This window comes from Alosa pseudoharengus, unplaced genomic scaffold (assembly GCF_046254945.1).
Source record: "Alosa pseudoharengus isolate Yale_2024_CS ecotype anadromous, Long Island Sound unplaced genomic scaffold, YU_APseudo_1.1 YU_APseudo_1.1_scf_1, whole genome shotgun sequence".
NCBI lineage: Eukaryota > Metazoa > Chordata > Actinopteri > Clupeiformes > Clupeidae > Alosa > Alosa pseudoharengus.
In genome coordinates this window covers 26,550,720-26,575,883 of record NW_027468564.1, presented here as the reverse complement: position 1 = coordinate 26,575,883, position 25,164 = coordinate 26,550,720, and the positions used below count along the sequence as shown (strand labels likewise).

At 40.6% G+C, this 25,164-nt stretch overlaps 3 protein-coding genes across 3 annotated transcripts in view; 2 read left to right on the top strand and 1 right to left on the bottom strand.

Moving 5' to 3' along the window:
* The window catches only part of LOC143117816 (GTPase IMAP family member 8-like), a 344,603-nt gene that overhangs the window by 259,744 nt on the left and 59,695 nt on the right, over positions 1–25,164 (top strand). The gene's annotated exons all lie outside the window — the stretch shown is intronic.
* On the top strand, positions 8,081–11,577 carry LOC143124247 (GTPase IMAP family member 7-like). The gene is made up of 3 exons (XM_076285658.1): positions 8,081–8,163; positions 8,345–8,418; positions 9,173–11,577. Exon 3 carries the CDS (start codon positions 9,528–9,530, stop codon positions 10,653–10,655), a length of 1,128 nt encoding a protein of 375 aa, XP_076141773.1. The 5' UTR covers positions 8,081–8,163; positions 8,345–8,418; positions 9,173–9,527; the 3' UTR covers positions 10,656–11,577.
* On the bottom strand, positions 19,783–23,983 carry LOC143117155 (GTPase IMAP family member 9-like). Its single transcript, XM_076278727.1, has 3 exons — positions 23,977–23,983; positions 23,607–23,778; positions 19,783–20,719 (listed from the first exon to the last, which is right to left on the bottom strand). Exons 1-3 carry the CDS (start codon positions 23,981–23,983, stop codon positions 19,867–19,869), a joined length of 1,032 nt encoding a protein of 343 aa, XP_076134842.1. The 3' UTR covers positions 19,783–19,866.

The following is a 25,164-nucleotide window of genomic DNA, read 5'->3' as shown; positions in this document are numbered from 1 at the left end:
ACCTAAAAAGACACTCTGCTTATCACCCGGAATCTGCGGGTTTAGTGGAACGAAATAACGGGTCGATTAAATCGAAACTAAGGAAAACAATGGCTGAGATGGGATGGCAGTGGCCAGACTGTTTAGACATTGTACAATTAAGTATGAGAACAACACCTAGTGCTGCCACACAGCTATCCCCATTTGAAATGCTGTATGGCAGACCATACACCATACCTGATTTCTCTTGTAGTAAGTCTACGCCTGATGAAGGAGTAGTGAGACAGTTGATTAAGACTCTGTCGTCTAAGAAATGTGTAGACACGAATACTGTTTCCCCTCTCTCTCTCTCTCCACAGGACCCTAAAGTGAAACCAGGAGACTGGGTGTTCATCAAAGTCATAAAAAGGAAGTCTTGGGCGGAACCTCGTTGGCAGGGGCCACACCAGGTCATTCTAGCGACTCCTACTGCAGTGAAGGTACGAGGTCGAATCACTTGGACACACATCTCGCATTGTAAGGTGCGGGACATTCCAGCTGCAGAGTCAACCGCTGTGGAGAGGAAATCTGACTACAAAGGGGTCTAGAGGTATAGAATCTAGTCGTCTCAACGTCAGTGTTTTTACAGAGCCTCCACGGTTTAGTGACGATGCCTGGGGGTCACGGGCCTTTGATGTGGAAGTTGGTCCTCGGAGTGGTTTTTGCCCTCACCTTACTGAGACTGTTGCTACAAGGACTGAACAATGACTTTTTCGTGAGAGACAAAGGAAGCCAATACAGAAGATGGAAAAGATGGATTTTGTCTGAAGATCTGCATACCTACAACATAACACATGTGTATCATTTGTATTCATGGTATCGCTATGCTCAAATGTTAGCTGATTTGAATAATGTGTCTGACTGTTATGTATGTTCTATGATGCCAATATCTGCTTCTCATCCCCGTTTAACAGTCGCCAAAATCTCTCGTAGACAGAGTGTGTGTGTAGGTGAGCGAACGTCTAACAAACAAGGCGTTTACAGCGCTTATAATTCATCCCACCTAACAATAAATGACAATGGCACTTTCATGATCAGTGAACCCTGTGCAGTGACACACCCTTTGAAGTACCTACATTCTAACGTAACATTGACCCCTTATGCCACTGTTAGACCTAAAACAATATTCCCGCTGTGTTTCTTCAGAAGTGGTTCAGTGCCTGTGGGGAGTTTGCCTCTCTACAGGTGTCGTCAGACAGCGGTTCCTATGGAAATGTGCATGATGCAAGGTCAAAAGAAAAGTAGAAGTTTTGATGAAGGTGGTGATATCTGTCCATGGCCCAACCCTAGAAATAAGACCAGGTGCAGGTGTTGGAGTGACTATGTTTTGCCTAGTCCTGATGGTACGACCACATTAGACGGTATCTATTGGATGTGTGGCCACAAAGTCTACCTAAATCTTCCACCCAAGTGTGTAGGAATTTGTGCTCCGGTGCATCTGACTGACCACACTTACATTATAACTCAGGCTACCCACCACCGTCGTAGCCGCAGAGCTGTAGTAGATGTGAAACCACACGATCCTATTTGGGGAAAGGATGTCCCTGATGAGCATAAGTTGTGGTCTGCTAGTCATAAAATGAGGTTAAGTCTGTTCCCCTGGATAGGGGTTGGAAAGTTACTGTTAAGAATGGAAACACAAGAATACAGAATTGGATTGTTTGTAAATTCATCTATTAAAGTAGATGAGAAACAAAATGTTGAAATATCTGCTATGCGTTTAATGTTGATGCAAAATAGATTGGTGCTTGACCTAATGGCAGCTGCAGAAGGAGGTGTTTGTGCAATGCTGAATGATACATGCTGTACATACATTCCGGATGAGGCGAACAGTCATGATGTTACTGAAGCTTTGCACCAAATGAAAAATGTACAACAAGCAATGATTACTGATACGGTTAACCAAGGATGGGATCCTCTTTTATGGTTTAGGTCCGGTACCTGGCTGCAGATAATCTTGAAAATATGTGCTCCAATACTTGCTGTATTAATCTTGTTCTGTGTATTTACCACATGTGTATTACCTTGTTTTCGCCATCTTATAACCAAGACTGTAACTGCTAATATGAATGCTTTGCTTTTGCAAGAAGAGGCATGTAGGCTCCTCGCTGAGGACAACAGTGAAGTGTAATGATTAATTGATTAACCTCATGATCAGCAATGAAGTTGTTACAGAAAACCTGTATTGGAGATGTTACAATGGAACAGATGATTGTGAAAGTTACCAATGATAAACAGGAGGGAAATGTAAAGGAATTATTATTATCATTGTATAAAACATCTGTGTAAACAGATATATAAATCATCTCTGTAAGCAAGAATATTATGCTGAGTTTCAAGGACACAGAGTTCGAGTTGGGACACACAGGAAAAGGCCCCCGCTTCTCTGTGTGTGTGTGTCTGTGCGTGGGTTTTGAGGGAATCAAGCTGAAGGAGATAGATGTCTGGCATCCTGTTTTTTTTGTGTGCATCTGTACAATAAAAGACACTGCTTTTTGGGCTGCAGGTTCAGAGACTGATGGTGAGGGGTTTCAAACCTTTCACTAGCACTCTCTCCTCGTGGCGCCAAGAGTCTGTGAGCAAACCAATACTACGTGTTGTGGTTCTTGTGTCTAATATGTTGAGGTAAATTCCATGACACCATCAGTTCCAGGTATTGACATTGACTGACAATTCTTCTCACAAAATCGAATGCACTGTTCAATGGTCACTTGCGTGAATGCAATCCAGTTTTGACCCATTGGTGGCGTTAGAGTGTTGGGCATAGAGTTCTGTAAATTGGTGAGAGTGATCATGGGACGGTCCTGGATCAGTGCGCCGAATTTCATAATTCAATTTTCGGCCAGATTTTGACCCGTTGGTGGCGCTAGACGGCTGGGTTTAGAGATCCGTAAACTAGCGTGAGTGGTCAGTGGAGTGTCCCGAAACTTTCTGCCAAATGTCAGTACTTTTTAGCCGGGCGTTCTATGGGCTGCCATAGGCTCCAATGGCAGAGGAATAATAATAGGAAAAGCTAGTAACTCAATGGGTGCCTTCGCAGCTTCGCTGCTAGACCCCCAATAACACAGGGGTCTGGGGGTGTCTCTCCGGGATTTTTTTTTTAAATTCTGTTCGCTAATTACACCATTTTAAAGTGATTTGAGAGGGACAGGGTTCAGGGATAGGCTACTAAAGACAGGCTCATCTTCTGTCTGTCTCACGTCATGTTACCCCATGCATTAAACCACATGTCACTGCTTGACTAAATGAAAAACATAGGCTACTGAACATGGACATCGTCATAGTTGACAGAAATTACATTTTCTGCCAACATGTTGTAGAAACACAACCACAGCATTTATTTTTTCTTGAATTTCCCCTGGGGATCAATAAAGTATCTATCTATCTATCTATCTATCTATTTGGTGCAAATCATTTCCTTTACTTTCTTTGGTTATAGTCCGCGATTCACATTAACTGTAGGCTATCACCACAAGTGCATACTAGACGTTTTTGCCCAAGTTTGTGTGCCGTCGCCACATTTTGCAAAATTACTTTCATAACTAACCTACCAGTTGATACTTTTTACCTACGAATCGCGATTGATTGTGCAACTAATGTAACAGTCGGTGTAGAGACTTCCACTTTCCAAGTTTCAATTTCACTGTCGTTGTGAACTAAAAGGCTAGGCCTACTATATGTGAAATACTTTGAAGTTCCTTTTGAGTAGGATCAACTCCAAAAATGAATGGGTTTTCTTTAACCTGTGCTACACTTTTCCACCAAGTTGTGCGAAATTTGTAGCCTACCCATAGTTTTTTTTATGTTGACAGACAAACCGCACTACAGTAGCCTTCATGGTGCAGCAGCCTAAATGGAAGCTTTTGGTAGCGCGTGCAACTAACGTCTATAAAAACAATATATTCATGGAATAAAACTAGACACCTCTGATTGCTATTTATGGTTAAACTGCGGCGATGTGAACACCAGCCAGCGGGGGGTACTTGTATAGCCTAGGCTACCATGCACTATAGCGGCTGCTTGGACAAATCCACTTGAGGGGTGGGGCAGGGGGGCGCGATCGTAACACACACTGAACCTGTCATGAAGAGGCCAAAAATATTGACCTGTCACCCCCCAAGCCAAATGGATGCAACTGCATTTAGGCCTACATGACGGGCCGCAAATAGGCTAAATAACTTTTAAAAAAATAAAAAATCTCTGAGGTCACCGGCCCACAAGTGGACAACTATGACCCACGTTTTGGTTTCGTAAATTAATTTGCCCTACTTCTTGACTGCAATGTAGTCAATTGATTGCTTGACAGGTTATTTTTATTTTTCTGTACAATAAACAAATACATTTGCTTTATGCCGCAGAATTACGCACTTGGCCAGCCTATAGAACAGGCACATTTTGGAGAGAATAGAGAATGTACGCACGCAAGAATCTGTAGGCTATTTGCAGGGCTCTCAAGTTTTGAGGACAGGCAAGAGTGACATCCCCCCCCCCAAATGCCTTCAGATGCCTCCAGCCCCGCCCCTCCCCCCCCCCAACAATACATCAAATTGTTATGTAGCATAGCCATAATATATATCATTTGAAAGCTTGGACTCTTGGGAATCAATACATGACAATGTTTTTTATGTAAATGTAAATGTGTAATGCTTTACATTGTCAGATTAATCTTACTATGTCTCAATTAAATTGAATCAGTGTTACCTTGCATTTGAGGCCAAGATTATGCTCATTTGTTCATTCTATATTAATCTATTAATGCACACAGCTTCACAAGACCTGATTCTAGGTCTCAGTTCTGTTTCTGAGTCATATCAAGAGGTCTGAAATGTCGTCAGTTCAGAGATGCTTGTTATCCGGCAGAAAGAGAAAACAATATTCTAGCCTCTGTAACTCTGTCAGTACATCAAACACAGTTATTCGGATTGTTTTTTAAAAAAAATGCAATGTCTCAGCTTTCCAAAGGGGTCAGGCATTTGATTATAGGCCAAAGTATGTAGGAGCAATGCCCTCCTAAGTATATGATGTGCAATATTGGGCAAACAAATCAAAATGGGACATAAGTATAATTTATAATTGCTCAGACTTGCAGAAGAAAAGATTTGACAAATGACACTGACAATTCAATAATGGGCCTACCTTTTCACCACCTTCTCTGTGCAAGCATCCACTAACCTGACTTTTTTAGGGGGCTTTCCTCTCAGGGCAAATGAGAGGATGCTTAATTGCTTTTTACCTGACATTTTTGAAAGACAGATGCAATGATTAATGCATCCATGGCCAGGATATAATTATGATAAAATATTCTTATTATAACTATATAGCCTGATAATGTGTTTCCGTCGCTCGAGCACCCACGAAAAATATCGAGCACCCACGTGTGCCAGCTTACAGTCCCGGCTAAATTTACATTAATTTAAAATCAAACATCGCAGTTGATGTTAAATTCAGCATCTCTCATAATGTGATTGGCTATGTTGCTGTCAATCCCCTACTCCATATCCTAACCACCAATGAGAGCGACTCTCGTATGAAAATTCCTGACACTTCCCACCTGAAGAATTAACGCAAGGCCTTGTCGGGTCTTCAGCCCCGAATGTTTAAAATGTATATAGCCCTGAATATCATTTTAAAAGTAGTCTGACAAAGCTTATTGTTTTGTAACACAGCTAAACACTGGTACCTCATAGAACGTCTATAACATAGCCTAGGTGCTCGTAACTCGCAAAAGTAAAGCATATAGAAAGAACTCACGCAAATCTAGCCTGCAACACGCAGACAGCTTCATGCGCATCTTGCTAATTCACTGAAGAAAGACATGATTATGGATAGAAAGAACATTCTGAAAAGGAAAGGAGTAAGGCAATGAGGAGCAATGCTATAGTGGAATATTCATGTTGCTGTATCAGCAGATGAGAAGGACCTGAGAGTGCCACTGACGACGTGACTGCCTCATAGGCTCACAGGTTGGTGAAGGAGAAAGCTACATCTAGCTGAGCCCAGTGACTATTCTTTTGTGAGAAGGCACACCATTCATAGGCCTAAGAATATCCCTGGCAGACCTTTACAAAAAATATGATACCATACACACATTTTACACCAGTGTAGGATATGGCAAAGTTTGAGAACCACTGCCTCCACTTACTGTCGGCTAATGCGCGCTTCTGGATGGATAGGCTATATCTCGTTTTTTTAACGGCGTGATGTCAACACGAAATATAATTTCTGTTTATAAAAACAAAGCAAAGTGTTTTTCTTTTTAGTTTGAGTTAACGCAATTAACCTTCTGAGTTACGTAAACTGTTCAGGAGTCAAACGACACATCATGCGTGATTTAGGCGTAGTGTAGGTGACTGAAAGTGCACAAAAATTGAGCCTTTGCTTAACAGCATTTAAGAAATGTCCTCGGGGGTGACGCCCATGGACTCCCGCAAACTGTTTTGGCGTTTTGTGTGTCGGCCGCTGTTGATTAAAGTGTTGAAGTGCATACATTACTTCTCAAAAACCGTATGGCAACAATACACATGGGCGTTGGTATCGGGCATTTAATTGTTTGAGCACCCACCGACGGAAACATAAATCGGCGCCTATGATGAATGGTACTTCAAGTATGTGTTATTTTAGATAGATTGCTGCTGGGCTATATGTCTTGGTTCATGTCTGTTAACAACTTATTGCCGTCATGGTGAAGCGCGTATCTCGCGGTTATGGAAATAGCATGCACCATAGACATAGTGTCCCGCCATAGACATTTAGCATTATAGGCTGTTTTGCATCCATTACAAACAAACATGCAATGTGAACGTCTGGGATTGGGGAGAGCACTAAATGCTCTACTGAATAAGCATAAAGTCAAACCTTTAAATGAAAAACACTCTTTAATAATCAAAAAAATAAACCGCTAATGAAGTAAACTTGTGACCATCAAAAATCGTTTATCACCTGTACCTCCGTGATAACAGGACGTAACAGGAAGGCATTTGGCTGAGCAACGGAGGTTAATATGCTCTTTATTTTGTCCAAATGATGTCTGTCTATCATCGTTGCACTCGGAGAAAACCGGAATGTTTCATTCGTCCCCCGTTTCTTCTACGGCTGCAAACGGGATTCACTCGCAGTTAACCAAATATTTCTTTATTAAGGCAGGGCAGGCATATTTCTGGCTATTAAATTATTTCTAAACCAGTCTGCTAAAGTCTGTAGTGAAGTCTGTGTAGGGTTTTCCAGGCTCCATTTCTTTTTACGAGACACCCTGCTCACCAGAGCCATCTGGCGGTTGTTTGGGTTGTTGCAGCGTCGTTGCAGCGTCACTGGAGAAATACAAATTAAAGTCGCGTGATCCCGCGTGAGGCAAGTGCGAATCTCGAGTGAAGCTGGCCAATTGGTACAAGGGTTTGTATGAACTCAAAGATGAAGTGATTCAATGGTTTTTTTTTCAGGAATCTCCCCACCAACATTAACCCAGCAGCTTTCCATCCACTATTGTAATTCCTCTGGCATTACATTTCTAGTTGTATTGTTATTGTTTGTCTGTCTGTTGTTATGTTTTCCTTCTACTATGTAAAGTGACCTTGGGTTTGAGAAAGGCACTATATAAAATAAACATATTATTACGTTTTGTCTTATTACATAATGTCACTCTTTTTGCACTTGTTTTCCTAATATAGGGCCTTGTAGTTATATTAATGACCAAGCAGTGCTTCCCAGATAATGTGATGTTCAGGCTGTAAAACTATAAGTAATTTTAAGGGCTGAAAAAAATACTAAAACATAGGATTTGAACAGAAGTTTTTTACAGGCCTTGGTTTTGGGACCGGGGACCCATTCTTGATATAGACAAAGTTTGAACAAAATCTGAGATGGTGCAGCAACAACAACCTCATCGGATTTGACACAGAATGACCCTGTTACCATTTTGTTGTACTGATTGTATACAGGTTTGACAGGTAAAGTATAAATGCAAGATAGGCAAAGCAAAGGTTTCATAATGGTGTCAGATTACAGGATGACAGCACGCCCATTAGGTGTGTACCTACAACACCTACAATAGTCTTTTGGACCACGGCACACAGATGATCCGTAAGAAACAAAAGAGAATCAGTACTGGTAGAGAATCATAAGCAACTCCTGGAGGACACCTATATTAATGTAAGTACAGTTTAAAAACTACCAAAACCATCTAAATAATAAATATATTGGTATGCATAACAACAGAGCATGGAGTCAGGCTGCTCTGCTGATAATTTGTGGAAAGAGTATGTTCTGTTGTTAGTTGCAGTGGAATGTTGTATATGTATTGGAATGATGTTGTGTATTTCTGTTTTACAAGATTGCATGTACTGTACCTGGATGCAGAACTAGGATATTCTACTGAAGTTACAATGGAGGTACAACAACATTCAGGTTAGTGCCAAACAATACCTAATATTAAAAACCATAGTCCAGTGTAAGAGTGTTTCTAATACATTATAGAAAATACCATTACCAAAGTATTATATGACTTTATGTTGTTAATGTCAAAGATACGGCCACAGCCGTGATTATGCTGTACACCTACTGTTGGTTCATGGACTGACAGCAAGTGTATTTGTCAATTCTAGCATGTGTCGCGATTACTTAAAAAAGATCAATGCACAATGCATCATGGGATTGAGCAGACAACCTAAGATACTTACACTACGAGTAAGAGCAAGTAATTGCTATGTCTTTCATGTCCAAGCATAACTAGCAGTGAGTCAGGCTTAGTGCACCCTGTAAATTCAAATCACAAACTCAGACATTGCTAAATAAAGTTACGTTTTTATGCCCAATTGGTGCACTCTACACCAGATCTCTATGTTGCCTCAAGTGTCTCCTCACATGTCACACCCATTTTCATGAGGTTTATTCAGACATTTGGAAAGCAAATTAGAAACAGGTTTAACTAGTATCTGCTGGCAAGTCCCTTTGTATATCAAAGCTCAACCTAAGAGTACAATCTGTCATGATTTGTCAAAACACCCAATAGTGTAATAATGAGCCAATGATAATGGGTCATAGTGATTTCTAAATGTTAACAAAAGAAATATGAATCTCTAAAAAAACATTTTGGTTTAGTCAAAAGAGGCTAACATATCTTTCTCTCTTAGTTATATGCTGTTGTTTGTTTTGTCTTTAGGCTCTCCTACAGGAGACTCAGGAGACGCCAGTCTGAGGATTGTGTCCTTGGCCCAGCTGGTTCAGGGAAAACTGCAATAGCGAATTGCATTCTGGGAAGGGAAGCTTTTACAGAGTCACAGACATCAGCATGCAAGGCCCATAGCGGGGAATTTGCAGGGCGGGACATCTGGGTGATCGACACCCCAGGACTGAGTGAATCAACCGAAGTGAAGAGAGAAATCCAGAAGTGCCTCACTCTGGGTCTGTCTGCACCAACTGTCTTTCTTTTTTTTGTTGACCTGAACAACAAGCCTGATGTAAAGTGGAAACAGTATCTGCATTTGGTAGAAGATATTTCTGGCCCAGAAACTCCAATGTGTGTTATGGTACTGTTCATGCAAAGAGAGGAATTGAGGGATTTAAAAAATATTTTGGACACTGCAGATTATCAGGACCTGATTAGAAGTTGTGGTGGAAGGTACCATATTTGTAAGAGCAAAGCAAATATTAACCCATCTCAGGTGGAGGAACTGCTGGAGAACATAGATGGTATGATGGAGAGGACTACAGTCCAGCTATGGCAGAATTGTGAGGAAAATGTGTGTGCACTCAGGATTGTGTTGTTGGGTAAGACTGGAGCTGGGAAGAGTGCAATAGTAAACACCATCCTAGGGAGAGAAGTGTTTGAAGAAGATTTGTCTTGTGACTCTGTGACCACAAACTGTCAGAAACAGTGTAGCAAGTTTGCTGGGAGGGATATTACACTAGTTGATACTCCAGGAATATTTGATACAAGTAAGACAGCAGCTCAGCTAAAAAGTGAGATAGAGCAGTGTGTTTCAATGTCTCATCCAGGCCCCCATGTTTTCTTCCTGGTGATTAGGTTGGGAAGGTTCACAGGGGAAGACAGAGACACAGTAAAGTGGATCAAGAAGAACTTTGGTGAGAGGGCGACACAGTTCACCATGGTGCTGTTCACTCATGCCGATCAGCTGAGGGGGAAACCACTGGAGAGCAATCTAAATGCAGAGCTCCATTCCCTGATAGGGAGCTCTGGGGGATACCATGCCTTTAACAACACAGAGAGGGACAACAAAACTCAGGTGGAAGAGCTGTTAAAGAAGATAGATGCCATGTCGGAAAAGAATGGAGTAGAATATTACACAAACGAGATGTACCAGGAGGCTCAGGAAAAGCTAAGAGAAGAGGAGGACAGAGAGAGAAAGCAGTGTGAGGGAAAGATTGAAGAGTTCAATAAGAAGAGAGTAGATGCTGAGTTAAAAGCAGATGAAAGAATAAATCCAAAGAAAAAGACAAGAGACATGTCAGAATCCATTGCTGCATTGGTAGTAGGAGAAATAGTTGTGGGAATATTTGGGTCCATAACTGATTCCGAATTAATAATACCGGTAGTAATGGGATGTGGAATCGTTTTAAGCGGAGCAGTAAAAACAGTACAACTATGTCGACAAAAGAGATACAAAGCAGAAGTTGAGAAATAATGAGAAGTGAACACTAAAAAGAGCAGTTCTTAGTAATAAATCAGGAGCAGCTTCAGGAGTGTTACCCAATTGAGTAATAGACAAATCAGGACAAACAACAGACAGATTTGAAAGATATGGGTGTGTCATCAATTTATTCTGAAATAAGCTATTACCATCACCATAACACTACCCATCAAGTGCACAGCTAGATTGAGTCTTAACAGCCGATGTCACAATAAATTATAGCTATAGCTAGCCATAGCATCACAATAATTGATGCAGTCCGTCATAATGTGTATTGTACTCATTCTCACACTTCAGTGCTAATGATAAGTTTGTGTTTGCAAAAACAAGCATGATTGTGTAAAACATTGAGCTGTGCTGACATGGTAGAATTGACTAACCATCAAAGAACCCTTCAATTAAGGTGGAATCAATCACTGAGGGCCAGATGTACGTACATTTGCGAACGTAACGTTATCAGCGCCATGGACAAACCGCAGACTGCGAACGCTGACAGACCCAAGTTTCCGTCGTATTTATCAATCGTTCAATCCTTGGTGTAAACTGCGCCTTTCTCTGCCTCTCTCCGCCCATAAACGCAATTTACGAACGTCCACAACTGAATGGCAGAGCCTACAAGTGCAGTTGAATGAAGTTAACTGATGACAACATTAAAAAGAATCAAACGTTTAGCGATCATGAAATAATACCATAGATGATAAGATGTCAACGAGCAGGGAGATAATGAAGATCACTAGTTCTAGTCAAACTACTTGTGAACGTAGGCTATGGAAAATTGGTCAAATCTAGCAAGTAGGAAAGTTTAAGTGAATGACGTGAAAGTGAAAGTAAGACATTCCAAAGGCCAACGAAAGTTAATGTTGCTTTTGATAGTAGCCTACAAAGACTTGCAAAACTGGTGCTCTAAATAGCGATTCTGTTGTCTTTGAAAGGTTCTCTTATTGAAGCATTGAACTTCAATTTGGATTAACACCTGCTTTTACAAGGCGCAAGTATTTAGGCGCAGAATAGACGTGCGCTTTCAGGAGCAGTCTTTGTACATACTGCGGAATACATAATTAGGCGCTCTTTACTCTTCCCCTCCCATCTTTTTACGCTAAACTCCCACTTTCCCCTGGATCCTCCCATGAATGCATATGCATGACACGAAAAGCGCAATTAGACATTTTCAGCTCCCGCGACAGGCAGATTGCGCTTTTACCTCATTGCGGCCTGTTTGTACATACCTCGCAATGATTTTAAACGCAAGTTGCGAAACAAATACGCCTGAAGTGGGCGCAAAAGCGTTAGTACATCTGGCCCTGAATGTCTAAAAAGATAAAAGTGTTTGTATATGTGTGCTCTCCTCATTCAGTTGAATTAAAGTTGTATTGCTTAGTTTGTTAGACAATATAACAATAAAATTGTTTAGTATAATTTACGGCACACCCTTACATTTGGTTTGGCCTTTACTTTTTTCAGTGAACTTCAATTAAGGTGAAGAATTCTATTAAGTTATCAAATAACTTCTTCCCCACACTTCTGTTCTGCTGTAATTGTTCTGTGCTCTGGTGTTCTTCTGTAGACTATGTGTTAAAATGGATAAGATTACAACTAATGCTAAAGTGTGTGAATGTCCTTGTCAGAAGTTAAGCATGGTCAGATCAGAAATGAAGGTAAATGAAACGTGAGAATAATTATGTCCTCAAACTCAAAGTGCATCTGATACTTGTGTTAAATACACTGAAAACAACTTTTACTTGATTTTATTGTGCATCGATTAAACATGAACAAATCAAGTTGAATCAGCCTCAATTTTTCTCTTCAGCTTTACATGATTTGTTTATGTAGACCTCCAACAGAGCCAATTTCAGTGGGTAATATAAGTGAAGTCGCCCTAAGTTATGTTTATGGGATAAAATAGGGATAGTCTTCTTAAGCTTAATCATGAAAGTTAAAAATTAATATACTGTAATGTGCAAAATGAAGACCAAATTCCTTTGTGGGTTCTACAACAATATTTTTTGTGAAGCTTATGCAACTAGAATATGCAATTTCAATAGGCCTACAATTCATGGGTTTCATCAGGTCCCTTTACACAGGTGTATTAATCAACACCATGCAGTCTGCATTCATAATCAAGGTGCATGACTGTATACACCTGTTGAAAGGGACCTGATGAAACCCATGAATAGTTTTAAACACACATCACATGTGCTAATCATCAACATTTAATAAGATGAAATATGTGCTGTGAAGGTGAAAATATCCACGACATGGAGACACATCGGGTTATCCTCACTTGAAAGGAGAGAGCAGACCCACAGCATAATATTATTATGGTAATGTTATTATCCCTCTCTCTCTCTCTCAACTCTCACTCTGCCTATTCTCACTTTTACTCACCTCCGCCCCTGGAGTGCTAGTGGTTCACATTTTCACTAAGTAGGGCTATTTTCATTTGAGATAACATAACGGATATCGCTGAAAACATCACCAGTTTATGTCTACATGTCCGTTTAAGCATTATCCACACAGATACAATATGTACAGTATGAAAAAAATAAATAAAACAAAACATGGGATTTTAACCTTGGATGTCATTGACAAAAGAGGTGAGAAGAGTGCTACTACATCTTCCATTTCACTACACTACGAACGGCTGAGATGCTTCTGCGATTTCTATATGGGACTTTTAGTCTAAGTCAACACAGGTTAAAGCAACACCAAACAGTTTTTTGTACCTTAAAATAATGTTTCCAAAATCGTTTCAGTGGTTCATCAACTCGTAACAGGGTGAACAGCACTTCTGCATTCGCTTCGCGACCCTCTATCGGCTATAACCGCACTATGCAAGTTTGCCACATCGGGTAGCGGATCTGTAGTTCGATGGAATGAGACATACGAAACTACAAATTTGACTTGCTTCTGATGTCGTAATACATCATACTTTCATAAAATCATGCAACATACTCTACCTTGTCTGTGGACATCGTTATCATAAAGCCGGTACTGGATAAACAAATAGCGTGCGTGCGACAGAGGAAAAGTGCTTTGTTGTTGCTTCAACATGTGAAAAATATACGCCCATGTTTAAGGGACACCAGGCAACGTTTTCGTGTTAATTACTCATCTTCGTAAGTCGGTATATGGTTAAATGACTCATTACAGGGCGAATGAAGACTCTCTCGCCTGCCCCTACTGCCTGTAGGAAGAATATCCCGCTTGCAAGGTTAAGTGTATCCTACCCGCCGACCGAAGCAGGATCAGTTTATTTCCTGCATACAGCACAGAGGCAGGCTAACGATTGTTGCAAACGTGTAATGGCAGAGCCAGCGAAGAAGCAGCGAAAACCCTTGACGGAAGATGCAAAGAAAAGGAAAAGAGCTTCAGACCGAGCAAGGGGGAGTTTCGTAGAGAAAAAGCATCAAGCTTGCCTGGTGTCCCTTTAACTGGTGATATCACAATTTAACATGGGCATATGCAAGCCTCGAAACAGTAAAGTAGGTTCATCTTTGCCTCACATACCAAAACCTAACCGATGTAGGTTAGGTTTTGGTATTTGAGGCAAAGAATAATACAGCCCAATCAACCATGATATGAAGTTTTGCAGTGAGCAGTAGCAAAAGTCTAGTGATTTGAAGTGAAGAACATAGGATATATGGATTTGACATTTTAAAAACCCTGGCTTCTTCAACAGGGTGCTCTATCGTCATCGTGTAATGCCCGCCTCAAGGATTCTGATTGGTGCCTAGATCTAGGAAAATTGGAAATGGGCTAGAATGGATTCTTGGCCAGACGGACTTTTTCCCAGGCTAATCACAGAGGCTAGCTAGTGTTTTTTACTGCCATTGACGCCAATGCTTCTGACAGCTTCTTCTACTGTGTAACGTAGGTAGCGGTAGCCTTTTCACAACAGTGACACCTCTGTTCAAGAGAATATTGAAAGTAGTGTCGCGACCACCACGTGCGAGTATACATGGTTACCGTGACGTCACATTGTCGCGCTACCGGTTGAGAGTGGCGAGTATGTAGGATGCTTATATCAAAGTAGTTGGGGTAGTCAGTCATGTCTTTACATTTTGCATCAACTTGATACTTAACTAATGATTAATTGTAAACACCCTGAAAGCAGCTTGGTTCTTTTCACTTCATACACAGCAGCACAGCCAATAATATATAAGTATAAATACTCTTTTGATCGCGTGAGGGAAATTTGGTCTCTGCATTTATCCCAATCCGTGAATTAGTGAAACACACTCAGCACACAGTGAACACACAGTGAGGTGAAGCACACACTAATCCCGGCGCAGTGAGCTGCCTGTAACAACAGCAGTGCTCGGGGAGCAGTGAGGAGTTAGGTGCCTTGCTCAAGGGCACGTCAGCCGTGCCTACTGGTCGGGGTTCGAACTGGCAACCCTCCGGTTACAAGTCCGAAGAGCTAACCAGTAGGCCACGGCTGCCCCTATTGTAGGATATAAGATTCAGGCTTTTTGCAGCATTAGTAACATGGCCAGAGAAGAAATAAATGCTATTTTGAACCTTTCGTAGGATATTTTAGGAGTTCATGAATTCTCAAGGGGCTTATGGATGAATTTGAAGGAAATTAAAACTGCATTTTAGCAATATTTTTTTTGGTGTGCAATTATGAATGAAGCAACCCTTAAACTTTGACTTTTGAAACATGTGAACAAAATGGAAGCAAACTCATATCATCATGAGCCAAGCCCCCTTCACACATAGCTCAGTGTGCTCGCAGTCAAAACAGGCGAAACATTGTATTCATTTTATGTAAGTACACTTCTGTTCCCTGTGATATTAACAGAAAGGTAGGTTTTTTGCTCTATTGACATTTTGTATAGTTACTTATTGTTAAGTGCATTTATGCAGAACTACTATGTACAAATTATTTGTACAGTTTTTATTTAATATTTATATACATTTCAAACTGAAAAACATAGCACCTATTTTTGCACAAATACTGTAAGATGGGATCTAATTATTTTATTCCAATGGCACCATCCAACACCAACATCATGGAAAGTTCTCTGAAGTTTACTGTACAATCCTGTTGTTAGCCCTCCAAAAATATTGCAGTTGTAACACACAACACACACCATTGCTATTTGCTTGTGTGTGCATGCAAATAGCAATGCTAGGTTGCTCCCTTTGATGTTGCCTTATTTGAGTAATGTCAGGTCACAGTGCCAGTAGCTCACTGCCAATCAAATTAGAAACATTTCCTTAGCATTTTATTTGTATGTTATCATAACAAAGTGGGATAAAAAAAATCTGGTCTGACAAGCTTTTCATGTATCCACCTTTCTTTGAAAAGGCAACATTTAGCGGAATGGCTCTAAATGGTATTTTCCACACCCTCAGTTAGTCATTACCTTGTGCATGTTATAATTGTTATGCTCTTATTCCATATCTATTATTGTCTATCATTGATACAGTTATTATATTACCTTATTCTAATACAATAGGTGCACCACTGTGATATCACATCTCTTTAAATGGACCATATTATGCAAAACTTACTTTTTCTGTGCTTTTGCAATTGCCATAGGTCATATAGTGTAGCCTAGCCTACACTGGAAGCAACCCAGGCCATCCAGTAATAGGCAGGCAATTTCACAAATGCGTTTAAACTTTGGAATAAGCTACTTCACCTCTACTGGGCTTATATACCGACCCAAATAAAGTTTTACCCATTATCATTTAACGTTGTTAGGCCATGTTACATCATACATGCAGGTGTCTGCTTTCGGCCATGCTGTGTTGACGTAAACATGGAATCAGTTCCGGAGTGGGGTGTGGGCAACAACAGCTCATTTGCATTTAAGGCAACAGGCCCCAGAAACAGCTTAATCTGAAAGGGACTGAAACTGGCATGAATGGAGCTGCTGATAATGTGTAATATGAGATGAGTTTTGCACAAACAGCTTCATGTTTTGTGCAACCCATAGCAGTAGCGGCTCCTGGGTTGAAAAATAGGCGGGGCAGAGTCTGAAGAGCGAGTTTAGCCACATCTGCAGTGTCCCGCCGGCGGGGGGTATTCTGTGAAGTAGATTTATCCTGTCATTCACTGGGTGCTTGACAAGTATAATCATTCTATGTTGTTTTGTATGTGCTTTAATTATTACTTTTAAACACTTTAAACACTACACACTAAACTATTGCCCTTTTATGTTTTATGTACTATATTACCTTATGTGTTTTATGTTTTCTTTTGTATTCTTTACTTTTTAAACTATTCTTTGACTATTGCCCTTCTATGCTTTTATTGGCTACTCCTGTTTGCTTGTGTTTATGTAAAGCACATTGAATGACCTCTGTGTATGAAATGTGCTATATAAATAAAGTTGACTTGACTTGACAACTCCATGTATTTCATTGTCCCTATGGTTAATAAATGAACCCATTGTCCTCATGGTAATGATAAAAAAACAAGCAAGCTTGTTGCCTACTACCAGCCAGGGATGAACTTGCTTAACCCTCCTGTTATCCTTGGGGTCAATTTGACCCCAAGCAACGTTTAACATCATAAAATATATGGTTCACTTTTTTTTTTTTGCTTCATATTTCATGACTTTTCCTAAATTGAAGGGTACAACAGAGTTAGCATGAAATTTGTTCAATAATATGTTTTCAATGTCCTGTACAAATATTTTGTACATTGATGTTCCTTGGGGTCAGTTTGACACCAGCTGTATGAAACATAAGGTACATGAATATTTGACACATGTTGGATATTATTATTTGAATAGTATGGGAACATATTGTTATTATCATTATTACATACACAAGTACTTATTACATATAAGTCATTTTGGCAAGACTCTAAAAGTCAAAAGGGGAAGCAACAGCAAGCCTTTGGGCTGCTGACACTGGATGGGCAATATTGCCAGCCAGGGTTCCAAGGTTCATAAAGGGGTGTGGGGGGGTGGGATTGTTTTGAAGGGCTTTTGATGGTGGTTATCACACTCTTGTTAAGTACCTATCACAAAAAAACTGGGTAACAATATGAATTATAATCATTTTTTTGAGGGTTTATTTAGCTGGGGTCAAATTGACCCCAAGGATAAAGAGTGTCGGTAAGATTTGAGGATAACACAAGGGTTAAACATTCTGTTAAAGGTGAGCTCACTGGCAGAGTAGGCCTAGTAGAAAACATTTTTTATTAAGATGCAAAAGCAAACAAAAATGTTTTGATGTCTGTTAACATTCTGATAAAGCACTGAATTTGATGAATATGTTTTCCATTATCATGTTTTGCCGCTGCCCCCTTAGGTGGCATCACTACAGTTTCAAAGTCAGTCACCTTTTTGCATCACTATTGTCCAATCGATTCAGGTTGAAACCAGCCTTGATGTTGCAAAAGCACACAGTGCTCTGGTAAAGTACAGATACCGTAAATGCTACTATAAGGATTTGTACTTTGTTACTTCCCATCTCTGGTAGCATGTGCACCATCTAGAATAATTATTGATACTCCTTTTAACCCAGTCTCATACAGCACTTAATCTATTGGATGTTCACCAATATAAATGTTCCATTGCTTTTCTGACAAAGAACTGCAAATAGGAAGAATAGTTTTTCCCTGAGGCTGTGACATTGCTGAACCGGTGACACCTCTGACTGTCAAGTTAATAGAAGTCACGTGACTTCTGTTCAAGTATGTGAGCCTAATGCCATTTACGGGAAATGATTTGCGTGAGATGGCTGGGTGGCTATTTAAGTCCCTCACTTCCTTGAGCAGTTTACTGCATGCACAAGGTAGACATTGTAATAACCAACAAAAGTCTTTGACCTGTTTGTCCTGGTATCCATATTTATTTGTTTTGTGCAAAGTGTAGCTTTATGATGCATCCTGCTTTTCCATCCTTGTTTTCAAAGCTTGTTTATATTTTATTATTCTTAAAGCCATTAGTCTATTACAAGTGTATCATAAGTTGCTGATACAGTATTTGTGATCTTGTATGGGGTATGACAGATAATGCCTTTGTGAATGAGATGATGTTTTGCCCTTTTTTATTATTATTTATTGGGGTGCGATTAAATTAATGGAAGTACAAAGGAAGTCATTTTCCATGCATAACTATTTCCAGAGACATGACCTTTCACTGCCTTTTACTGTTTGTTTGGAAGTCTTACAATGCTGCTGCACAGCTGTAACTGGTTATTTGTTTCTGTGCGATCTGTACAGAGACGAGACAGTGTGTAGTGATAGAGATCTGTACAGAGACGAGACAGTGTGTAGTGATAAGAGATCTGTTGCTGTACAGAGACGAGACAGTGTGTAGTGATGAGACAGTGTGTAGTGATAAGAGATCTGTTGCTGTACAGAGACGAGACAGTGTGTAGTGATAAGAGATCTGTTGCTGTACAGAGACGAGACAGTGTGTAGTGATGAGAGTGTGTAGTGATAAGAGATCTGTTGCTGTACAGAGACGAGACAGTGTGTAGTGATAGAGATCTGTTGCTGCTGAACACTGACAGTAAAGGAGCTACCGGTAAGTATCCAATAGAAATGGTCTGGTACGCAGTCACCACTGTGTGTTTAAACACATTTATAAAGACCAAACTGTTATCTACCTTGGTTTTGGTAGTTCCTGAGTAATTATATCCATTTCACTGTTCCAGATGCCTGTCAGGTATGGTATAAATGTTATGATAGATACAAAGTAGCTGCCACTCTGCGGAGGTCATCATATGTCCCTCAAATTTTGGAGGACACTTTGCGTCACCTTATGCCGGGTGCACGACAGGGCCTGAAGTCTTTTTCAAACCCTGAATGCAATTTGACCAGTAGGTGTTGCTGTTGTATCTGTTTTCAAATGGAACCCTAATCGTGTGGTCTCAAATGTTTGCTTTCTTTCTACTGCAGGTGACCTATTTATATGTATTATCAGTTACAAAATAACAAGAAGAAAAAACAACTTCAAGATTAATGGTGGCATTATAAATGTAAAACAAGCTTTATAATGTATTTGGTATTTCTAGCTGTTAGGCCTTCTATTATACCACTTCATCAGTAATGTATATGTTTACATAGTTGCACAGTAAACAGACATGCAGTATAACAGTCACCTATAGCCTTTCTGAATCTGTTCCAGAGACATGAAATGCAGTATAACATATAATCGCATTCAAAGTGATTCACAAAGAATAATGCTGAAAATAAATGTGATGCTCATAGTACAGTATGCCATAGGCCACAATGTCATAGTTCACTTTCTGGATCTGCGTACAAGCATGGACAACATCTCCTGAAGCACGAGTTTCCCTGTTGTCTCCTGATCTCGTCCTGCATTCTTCTCTGTTCTTCCACTCTCCTTCTTTCCTCTTCTTCTCTCCTTCTATCCTCTTCTTCCCTTCTTCTTTCATCCTCCTGTCGTCTTCTGTCCTCCTCTTGTCTCCTTCTATCTTCTTCTCGTCTTCTTTCATCTTCGTACCTCCTTTTCTCCTCCTCTTTTCGTATCTCTTCCTGCCGTCTCCACTCCTCCTCCTGTCTCCTTCTCTCCTCCTCCTTTTTCCTCTCCTCCTCCTGTCTCTTTCTCTCCTCCTCTTCTTTGATCATTCTCTGAGCCTCCTTGTACATGTTGTTGGTGTAAAACTCTCCTACATTTACCTGAAGCATGTTGTCAATCTTCTCCAGAAGATGTCGTACCTGTTCGCTGTTATTTCTATCACTGTTGTTGAATGGCAGATACCTTCCTCCACAGCTATTGTAAATCCTATTAAGACTCTCATGCTTTAAGCAATCCTCCACAGTAATACCTTTCAGCTGATCTACATGAGTGAACAGTATAATCGTGTAACGTGACGCGTCTTTTCCAAAGTTGTCCTGGATCCACTTTACGGCATTTTCTTCCTCTTCTGTGAATCTCACTCCCAGTCTGATCACCAGCAGGAACACGTGGGGTCCAGGGAGGGACAGCTTGATGCAGTTGGCCATCAGTTTCCTCATCTGCTCCTCCGTCTTGTTCCTGTCACAGATTCCCGGCGTGTCGATCACGGCAACGTCTCTGCCCTCCACTTCCCCGTCGTGTTTCTCACACACGTCAGTCACGTGACTGGGTAGAGCGTTGCAGGGCTGCCAACTTTTCAAAAAACCTTGGAGTGAGATTTGGTGGGGCCAACCAAAATTTTGCTGCGTAAATTTTTGTTTGGCTCATTCAGCATTATACCGTACAGTAAAAAAAACGCACATCAGTGGTTCTCAGGTGTAGGGACCAGGCATGGACGGATTATGAGCTTTCGGGCCCTTGGGCCCAGATGTATTAAGGGCTCCCCACTAATTGTCGTATATGTGGAAGGGGGGTTTGGGGGTACTCCCCCAGAATTTTTTTAATTAGTTTAATGTGATTTCCTGTATTCTGGTGCATTTTGGGGATGGGCAATACTAAATTCAATCAGATTCATAGCCTACATCCTGATGTGTTGATATTGAGGCAATGATTCCATGCAAAGGCTTGGGCTTCAGGGCCCCCTGACACCTTGGGCCCCTGGGTCTGGGCCCGGAAGGCCCGTGCAGTAATCCATCCCTGGGACCAGGGTCCCAGAGTTATATGAACATTGGTATCAAAGGGATCTAGCCTACTACTAGGACCATGGGCGTCGGAGGCATTGTGAAAGTGGGTGGGACATTTCAGCTGGGGGTATGGGGTTCCTTCCCCAGAAATTTTTTTTTGGACTAGATGCAATTTCCTGAATTCTGGTACATTTTAACAGGTTATTTAGATACTTCTATATAACAAAATAAAGCCAGCCTACGAAATTAATAAAAAGTAAATCATGCATAATTTAAAAATAACTCAATAGGCTACTTGGCTACGCAATAAGGTTTCCATTACAGCACCGTGGACGTTCATCAATGAACGTATGAAAGCGGATGGTTTGTTTGAAATCCCGACACATGGAACGTAATAGTGATCATCAAATACCTCCCCAGATTTCAGTGCCCATCAGTCCCAACATTTAACAATATAATCAATCAGTCCAAAAGTAAATTAAATATCAAACTAAACCGAAAATGTCATGCTTTAGAAGGCCTACCAGTATCCCGCTCCAAGAAACGCATGTCTCAAAATAAAACTCGCATAAGAAATAAAGGGCTGTCTCGAATACAATCCTGCCCCTAAAGGCCTGTACTTTGTCTTAAGACCCCGGCCATAATTTGAGGATTTACAGTATCTAGGTAGACAAACTGGCTTCAGATATCCAACAGAGTGAATAGAGATTGTGCAGTCTTAGCTGTGGTTAGTGACGTGATGCTGTTAATGGGGAGTTTTACATAGCCTAGCGTAAACCTATAGGTTATTATTTATTTGGCATACCTATAAGGCTTTTTACCTTGTCAAAAGTGAGGGGGACGACTGATCTCTTCAACACTGCGGGGGATTTGGCGCTTGTCACTGTGTGTGTGACAGAAGCGGAATGGGAGAATGCGTGTAACAAAAAAAAAAAAGTTTATGAGCGATTTACGCGAAAATGGGAGAATCCAATGAAAATGACAATGAAGCACTAAACAGATGCTGAAAACAGCACTGGTATTTCACATGGCAAAAGTGGGGGTGGAGGGTCCAAACTAACAATTTTAAAGAGTGGGTGGGTGTTTTGTAAGAATTTAAGAAATGTTTGTATATTTTGCATCAATCAGATGCACTTTCAAAATAAATTCAGAGGTCAGACTTGCTTATTTTTATGGAAATATTTGTGCTGTAGCCTAAGCTATTTTGCACTTCAGAATTATAACCATGCACACGCAGGTGGAATAGTTATGGTGATATTGCAATAAGTTCACAACCACAAAAACATATGCTACATTTCACAGTTCAGAAATATGTGTACATTTCAGCACTCCATGAAATTATGCAGAAGTGGTCACCTGTGTTATTCAGCTGGTTTATTTAAGATAATATATTGGTCATTGTAATGGCCATAGCCTATAGCCTACATGCTATTCCTTTTTCAGGATGTACCCATATCTGCATGATGTGAATGTTTGCATATGGCTTATGTCAGGCTTTATATCAATATTTGTGTCTCGTTATTTGATTTTCTTCATATTTTTGCATTAATGTCACTAGGAAGCATGCCAATATAAATATATTCATTTATATGTAATGGGATTGGCTGGAACCTGACAATATAAGAACCATGATAGTGGGATAATCTATGGCTGAGCAATTTACAAAAATGTATGTAGGTCTACTGACAAATAGTTAACATTAGAATACATTATAATTTCGCCCCAATGAGGCTATGTAGAAATGTGTTGCAATTTCAAAACCGGATTACTCAGGAACCACTTATTGCACAGAGGCATGCTTTATATCCTCGTATTCGGTAGGTTTGCTGTTTATTGTGAAATAGGGTTTTCCACGTGTTGTGTGAAGGGTTAGTGAAATATTAAACCGAGAGTAATGGGTAAATGCAAATATGATTAGCCTAAATTGCACGTCGGTTCAATGTTAATTCTCTCGCGAACCATTTATCACAGCAACTTGGCGCTAATATCATTGGAAAGCTTAGATTCCGCACGTTCACATGATGTGTGATATCATATGTATAGGTTTAGTTTAGTTGAACCTCATCTGCCAGGTATTTGACCTACCAGGTTGACACTTCAGCGTGAAAAATACTCAATAATACTCAAAGCATACCTGAAGCCGGGGAAATGCGGGGGGGGGATGCGCCTGGGATGGCTTCTGAAGTAGCATCGCAAATGAGAGAAAATTTAGAAAATTCCACAGACAGGGGGTGCTCTTGAACCCTCTCACCGTCTCTGAAAGCATAATAGTGGCTCAACAGGTAGATCTATAGATAGGCTAAACTCATTTTTCAGGCATCTGACCGACCGGGTTGACACTTCAGCGTGAGAAATCGGGGGTGTGGCGTGTGAGCGTGTGAAACTAATCAAATGCGTGTGTCTCACGGCCAATGCGTGAGAGTTGGCACCTATGCGTTGCTTTCAAAAGCATTTCTTCCCCGTCGTGTTTCTCACACACGTCAGTCACGTGACTGGGTAGAGCGTTGCTTTCAAAAGCATTTCTTCCCAGGATGGTGTTCCCTGTTGCACTTTTTCCTGATCCAGTCTTCCCCACCAGCACGATTCTCCTGTGCAATGCTCCTAGAATTCAGTCATAAACGCAAATAAATGTCACTGTCATTTATAGAGTGCATTTAAAACAACTGCAGTTGACCAAAGTGCTGTGGGTTAAAATTATATAATAATGATGAAACGACTCTTGTCTGGGCAGCTCCTCAGTCCTCAGTTGTCATCTTGCTATCAGCTGCTTTTGTCATCCAGTCATCCACCACATCTTACTATCCATACTCTCAAACATGGGCATTTCAGGCAAACGCTCTCCTGGTTTGAATCCTACCTCACCGCAATGCAAAAACTGCTTATCTAATAACAATCTAACCAACTGTTATTAATCCTATATCAAGATCAAAAAACTAGTTTGTATTGTTTGTTTTCAGTATAAAGAGACTTACCTTGTGCTTTCTTGTAAAATCATATAACTTAACTTATTTTAAGATGTCTCATCCTGAAAATAAAAAAAATTGTCCTAAAAATAAGAACATTTGACTGCCTGTGCGTTGAGCAAATTTGTCTTAAGAAACCTCACCAGTACTTTCCCTTTCTCAAGAAGATTGTATCACACAATGGCATCTGTATTAAAGAGGCTGCATGTGGCCATTGCTTGCAGCATCAGTCTTTTATCACCTTATCATCTTTTATCATATATTATGTAACTATTTAAATAGCAAGGAACTCATTCCCCATTATAAGATTTGTGATTTCAAAGAAATTGCTGCACTGCAAAAACTGATTATATAACAAAATCTAACCAAGTCTTATATCAAGTGGTATTGTTCAACCCGTTCTCATCTCAGGGCGTCATATAAGGCCGTTTTGTCACGTCCTTCGGCGTTTTCTGTCCACGCATATAGCACCCTTTCGCGTGTAGGTGCACGCTCATGGCTTTCAACCAACTTCAGCGTAAAACCACCAGCGATGTTATTAGACGCTCTGGGCTCATGGCTTTCTCCAATGCAACCCACGGGCGTTTCACAGGACGCATTCGGATTTGGCCAAATTGCAATACAAGGGCGACATATCCGACGCTTTCAGCAACAGTGCGGACAATTTGGTTTTGTTTTAAATTATCCAGTAGCCTAACCTTATTTTAAACCTGGACGTGTGCTTGGTAGGTCTAACAAAAAAAAACACAATAACAGGTGAAATGCCCGTGCCATCTATTGCCCGCATAGAGGAGTATATTGGCCGTTTTCAATACCTTTACCGTGCGAGAGAGAGATGGCTTTCTCCAATGCAACCCACGTTTCACAGGACGCTTTCGGATTTGGCCTTCAATCCAAGGGCGACATATCTTACGCTTTCAGTAAATGCGCGGACGATTTGCTTTTGTTTCAAATGATCCAGTAACCTTAATTTAAACATGAATGTGTGCTTGTTATGCTTGGCCAAAAAACACAATAATATGTG